General features: G+C 33.9%; 1 protein-coding gene across 2 annotated transcripts; it reads right to left on the reverse strand.

Annotated features, from left to right (window-relative positions):
- Nucleotides 1–249: 249 nt before the first annotated feature.
- On the reverse strand, nucleotides 250–6,233 carry LOC143602961 (putative receptor-like protein kinase At1g49730). Of its 2 annotated transcripts, none has more exons than XM_077079913.1 (9): nucleotides 6,058–6,233; nucleotides 4,677–5,212; nucleotides 3,650–3,995; nucleotides 3,306–3,567; nucleotides 3,155–3,207; nucleotides 3,028–3,095; nucleotides 2,821–2,910; nucleotides 2,121–2,205; nucleotides 250–937 (listed from the first exon to the last, which is right to left on the reverse strand). In XM_077079913.1, exons 1-9 carry the CDS (start codon nucleotides 6,149–6,151, stop codon nucleotides 420–422), a joined length of 2,052 nt encoding a protein of 683 aa, XP_076936028.1. In that variant the 5' UTR covers nucleotides 6,152–6,233; the 3' UTR covers nucleotides 250–419. The 2 variants fall into 2 exon arrangements, with proteins under 2 accessions (XP_076936028.1, XP_076936027.1); XM_077079912.1 differs by having other exon boundaries at nucleotides 3,650–3,931; nucleotides 4,664–5,212.
- Between the last annotated feature and the right edge of the window lie 408 nt (nucleotides 6,234–6,641).

Consider the following 6,641-nt stretch of genomic DNA (forward strand, 5'->3'; position numbering starts at 1 on the left):
GTCTGGACACCCGTACACCCCAAAGAATGTTGATTGATGGACATCAAACCTATATATTGTGTTGCAACTCCTATTGAGTTGGTCAATAACTATAGACTAAACAGTCTTTATTCTTTTATCTCAATTATTACATTTACATAACAGAACCTAATCATAAAGGATAAACAACTTCAACCAGCGAATTTACTTCCGAACAAAATTTCAATACACAAAGCAAAAATCTATCCAAACCTCTCATGCAGTCATGTTTTATCAAACATGTCTGATACTAAAATTACTACCATAAAAACCTAAAACACAACAAAATCTCAAAATCTAGAATAAACAATATATGAACATCTGAATCACTCGAAACTCGAAAATAATCATAAAACAATCAATCATGATTCATGGTTGCACTGTACAACCACCAAAGCACCTTAAACAGATGGTATATTCGAAGGAGATTGAGGTGATCCAGGATCGAGTAGAAAACTTCTACTACAATAAGATCGCGATGTACTAGAAGAAGATGCTAAACCCCTCGCATCCCAACTTTGATTTAAACTCCTACGCGTTTTACCTCTACTTGTTCTCCCTTTCTCATCTTCTAAAGCTTCAACAAAACCATTATGCATGGGGTCTGAACACTCGTATAAAAGCCTTAAAGCTTGTTTAATCGAAGGGCGGGCCCGCCCTTCTCTTTGTGTACACCACTTCACTAGTGTGATAAGTGTTTGAAGTTGGTCAAAGTCAAAGGAGTTGCCGATAGTGGGGTCCACTAGCTCTGTGATTCGTGATTCTGATGTCATTAGAGTTTGACATGATTCGACTAAGTTTTTGTTGTCTTGTATGGCTCGTTTAGAGGTTATTAGCTCTAGTAGTACAACCCCGTAACTGTAGATGTCACTTTTTTCTGTTAGTTCTTGTGTTACCACGTACTCAGGGTCCATGTAACCTGAGTGTAATTAAAAGATTAGAATCTTTAAATAGGGATGGCATTGTGGCATTCCCGGAGCAAAAATAATAGGATTAGGTCTGTAGATAAAGATGTCAGTCGTCAACTCGTTTAAAATTACAAATTATACATTATAAGGTTCAAAATCTTTGAATTAAGTGACAATGAGAATAGAAAAGTGCCAAATGCATAAAAAAATGTACCAATTTCGGTAAAATTTTATTTGGCAGATCTATACCTAATAAATAAGTAACTATCCACAACCACGTGCCACAATTCCGTGAGCCCAACCTATTTTTCCTCCCATCTTTTATTCACCTTTCACCCCTTCGTACTATATAAATTTCAACTTGCCAAATTAATGAAAACGTCATTTACTTAATATTTCCGTTATTCAACCAGTGTATGTAATGCACGGATATCTAGTCTAGTGTCAAAACATATAAAACATATAAATAAACATGTGGCCTTCCAACTGACATCGCATATACCTCCTAGATTTATTTTTTTGCATGTCAAGTCCACACACTTGTAAAAACTCAATGAAAAGGTTCTTTATATAAATTTAGGGACGCAGTCAGCCAATCATGCAAAAAACAGATATATTTGTTAAAGAGAATAAAAAATCCGGGGAGTTTCGGATGAGTTTTATAAGTTAAGGGATTTAATCATGTAAGTGAATTCAGTAAATTTCCAAACTGTATGAAAAGGTTCTTTATATAAATTTAGGGCCGCAATGAGCCAATTATGCGAAAAACGGACATATTTGTTAAAAAAATAAAAAGTCCGAGGAGTCTCCGATGAGTTTAATAAGTTAAGGGATTTAATCATGTAAGTGGATTCAGCAAATTTCCAGACTGGATTTTTCAACATGCGCCAATTTTATTTCAGGTAAATAGCTTCTTTATGCAACAAAAAACTCATCAGCATGACAGCATTTTGAAAAACCCGACAGGTAGGTACACTTGTTAAGATTACATGGTCAAAACTCAAAATATCGTCATTATAGCTGACATGTCATTAGCTTTGACCATGCTTTCTTTTCCCCCTGAGATGGCACCTAAAAGGCTAACTTGGAAGATGAGTAGATGACCTTAAATTCAAAGTAAACAGTACAAATTTGGCCTAAGTTGGTTGCTTTCATTGATATTTATGCATTTATAGAAAATATTGTTGTACTAACCTGGAGTTCCTCTGATCTCTGTGTTAACTGGTTCAAAACGTATGGATCCATCTTTAGATGCGTATGCAAGGCCAAAGTCTGCAACCTGGATCACAAATAATAAAACATGAAGCAGTAACTTATTATAAAAACTTTGATTGAAAAAAAAAAATCGACACCTAGGAAATCCATAAATGATAAAAGTAACTGGTTCGTGTCCCGGTAGTTATATTTCAGGGGGTCCATTTTCTTTTAACAAATAATATATTTGTTTATTAATAGTCTTCTGGGGCTTTTAGCAAAAGCTTTGATTCCAAATAAGCACCACACTTGTTCCCAATTTTAGCAACCAACTTTATTAGATACAAAATAGCAACAAATGCCGGGTTCAACTGACATCTGCTGTGACCTTTAATAGTTAATTTATAAATAAAACTAAAAAAAGATCATTTTTTAAAGTTATAATTACATACACATATTTTAAATTCGCAGAAACATTGTATATGTGGAATTTAATGTGACCGCTGATGTGGCATCAACCAGTTCCACGTCAGCAAATACAGGTAAAACCGATTCGGTGTAGGTAGCAAAAATCTGTAACAAATTGTCAGTTGGTTTCAATTTCACGCCTAATTTAAATTTGTTGTTAAAATCAAGAAAAAAGGTGAAGTTTGTTTCTAATTCGTGCAATTTTGCACTATAATTGTCAACAAGTCATTACCTTCGCTACCAAATTCTCATCAAGTAATATATTGCTAGACTTGATGTCTCTATGGCACAAAGGTGGATCACAGTAGAAGTGAAGGTATTCCTGAAATGCAAAAATCATAAAATGATGATGAAAGGTAAAATATATGTTTATGGAATAAGTTGTTTTAACAAACAAATACATGAGCTCATTTAAGTTAACTAATTTTGTTATTATTACCAAAGCGTTTGCCACGTCAATTGCAATTTGAATTCTTGTCTGCCAACTCAGCCTAGGCACGCCTGGAGCTATACAAAAGCATAATGATTTGAGAAATTAAAATAATCAAAGAAATAAAAACACATACTGTGAAGATGATCCTTTAAGCTCCCATTTTCCATATATTCATACATGAGAAACCTGCCCCCAAAGTAAACTTTTAAATGCTGATAAAGAAGTATGTTTTATTGTGATAAACAGTATTATTACAATAATAATAATAAAATCTGAATAATTACCTTTCGTGTTTTTGAATGCAGAATCCTTTTAACGCAACAAGATGGCGATGATGAAGTCTAGCTAAAAGTTCAATTTCTCTGCAGAATTCTTCTACAGCCTGTTCTGAAACTTTATCCATGTGTTTAACTGCTACTGTTGAACCATCATTCAGTTGAGCTTTGTATACCGTCCCAAACCCCCCTTGTCCAATAATGGTATTAAAATTGTTGGTTGCTTTTTTCGTCTCTTTATAACTGAACTTTGTGAACATAGATGATGGACCTGCATAAACTTATTCCCTTATAAAAAGATATTTTGGATCTTAATTTAAAACATCAATATTTACAATTAAAGAATGAGTTACCATCTTGGAACCTTTTTGTTGGCTGAGATTTTGCTTCCGTTAAGGTTTTATCAGTTGTAATGTCGTGTCCTTCAAGTTCTTTACTTTTTCTGTGAATAAGAAAAACCATTAATACCAGCATTACAGCAGCTAGTGCTGTAACTGCAATGCCAATAGCAGGAACCAGTGACAGATGGTAGGAATGGTGTCTAATATCAGGTACGGTCATAGAGAGCTGACTTGGGCCCGAGTCAACAAACGGGCTTGGAGGTAACTCAGGAGAAGATATAGGTGCTGTGGATCCTGTAAAGGCAACAAATAAACACAACAAATCAACAGTTAATATTAGATCAAAAAATTGGTTTGTCTGTAAAAAACTAACATGCTTTCTGTATTTTCTTATAAAAGTCCTTTAACAACTTTCTATACATTTAAGTCCCTCACATGTCAAATTTGAACAAAATTGTGAATTCTTTTTACTTGTTAATATTACACGAGGAAATAATGGAGATGACTAATGTTTTAAATTGGACAAGTGGCAAGACATAGCGCGTTCAGTGTTCATCTTTTCTTTTCCATTTTATTAACTCACTAAGTTGATAAAAACATATAATTTTTCAAAAATAATATAGCAAAAGCACATGAGGGTGGAAATTTAAAAAGGTTTGTAGAGATTTAAAATCATTAAAAGGTTATAAACAAATTATTTGTATCGCTATTATAATGTAGTTTGTCGAATATTGTTTTCATGATTTCATCCAATCAAAATTAAAAGATAATTTTTTTCAAATTTAACATGTTAAGGAACTTTTATGATAAAACAGAATGCATATTGGTTTTTATGCGCAAATACTCTAAGGGACTTTCACAAAAAAAAAAAAAGTATGTTGGTTTTTTATGTGCAGAATATTGTTAGGGGACTTTTATGATAAAAAGCATAAAGTGTGTTGGTTTTTTTTATGGTATTTGCCATAAAACAATTAGTCAATTCTATGCTATATGAAACTCATAGAGTTTCTCTAAAAACAGCTTTACCTGAAGTGCTAACGAGTCCTTGAACTCCAAAAAAACAGTCAGCAATCTCACCGGCCGCCATCACATCAACTTGGCTAGCAATAGCAACAAATGTTGCATCCCTACAAGTGCTCAATGTGGTATTATCTGCGGCTCCAACTAGACTCCTTAAAAACAAAATCCCAGCATTCAAACACTTTTTACAACGCCCCTCGCCTAATGGTGCTCTACAATTTAAACTGACATTAAAAAACTTTGGAGATTGATGCATCTGATTGACAGTTGTTATTCCAAGACACTCATAATTGACAAGAATTTTCGTCCCAAATCCACAAAAAGCTGTAGCATTTTTTGGCATGCCATACGTTTCCAATGTTTGTGATATAGTTTGGAGACAGGTATTAGATAATTCTGGTGAAACTCCTAGGTTGTTGGTTGAGTTTGCATACCGAGCAATCGAGACTGCAATAAGGGCGTTGATGTAACGACAACAACCTGCTCTAGATTCTGTGTCAGAACAAATGACGGCAGCACGTGTGAAATTCGAGCCATTTATATCCAAAGGGCAACCTGCTTTAATAAGTAAAAAATGAAGCAAATTAAATATGAGACATGAACTAATCCTTCATGAAACATAAAGGTATAAACAAAAAGTGAACCAATCACCAAATGATGTTGCCAGTTTAGCACGTATGAATATTATATTAGTTCAGTATACATCTCTATGATGGCCCAAAAACACACTCACTCTTCATTGTAAAAGATTTCAGATATGTTCTCTACACATATCTGCGGCATTCCACCAAGTAACATGAATTTCAAAAATATTCAGAAAATTCTACTTGTACCAATGTACCTCATATTTAAAAAAGTCTTTAAAACACTAGAAAGGAAATAATTAATGTAACTCAACTGTTTATGTACTCATAAAATTAATGAGAAATAAAGAAACAAAATTGTGATCAGATTGCTCAAGATCACCAACCACAAACGCATATTTATTTAATCCTGAAATAGTTTCTAAGTTAAAAACCGCAACCGGTTCAGACGCGCATCACAGCTTGTACAGTACAACCTTCTAATTCTGTAACCCTGTAAAACCTGCTCTACACATTTCCAGCCAATTCAAAACCCTAAACAAAAGCGCTACCGAGTTTAAATAACTTTATTCACATTTTCCAGCCGGTTAGGGTTTCCGAACTTTACGCGTCGATTTATATTACTAAATCTACAAATCTATCAATCAATTAATCATTAACAATTACAGCTAAACGAATCTCAAGTAAACAGCAGTTGGAAATACTCCTCTGATAATCAATAATTTCAAACTGAACGAAAATGTAACAATATTATTAGTAAAATTCAAGCCACACATTAAGTTAACAACAAGTACAGAAACTCGTAATAGGATTCACCTGAAGCTGCTGCCATTGCAGGAGACACCTGCATTTCTACAAGCAACAGCAGAAGAGACGGTAAGAGTAACAGCATTCGCCTGTATTCAGCCATTGTTGTTGAGAATGAGGTACGGAATGCGTAAGTTAGCAAACGAGGTGAGGAAGAGGGTGGAATCGTGTGTGCGTAAGTTAGTTAATGAAGTGAGGAGGATAGTGGGAAACGTGGGTGCGTAAGTTAGCAAAGTACGCTTACGTTAGCGAAGCGTGCGAGGTATGCTTTGACTGTTTACTGACTCCGTGACTTTTTTTTTGAGTATTTTGTTTATGCTGAGAAGGAAGAAGACAAACGAATGTATTTGGTTGCTGCTACTTCGAGAATATTAGTGTATTTACTATTTTAACCTACACCCGATATATTTGATACTTAAAAATCTAAATCCCATCATCATTTTTTACTTTAATCTGTGGTTGGTGTGTGCTTTTAAAAAACTAATGCGAGTAATTATTATTTTTGATAGTTTCATTTTCGTTTACTTTAAAAATAAATAATATACGCTTTTAACTTATTTATTTATCCTTAATTTACATTCATTAAATTTATA

Source organism: Bidens hawaiensis, unplaced genomic scaffold (genome assembly GCF_021521415.1).
Source record: "Bidens hawaiensis isolate Kalapana, Puna unplaced genomic scaffold, B.hawaiensis_p1.1 tig00060233_1, whole genome shotgun sequence".
NCBI classification, from domain to species: Eukaryota; Viridiplantae; Streptophyta; class Magnoliopsida; order Asterales; family Asteraceae; genus Bidens; species Bidens hawaiensis.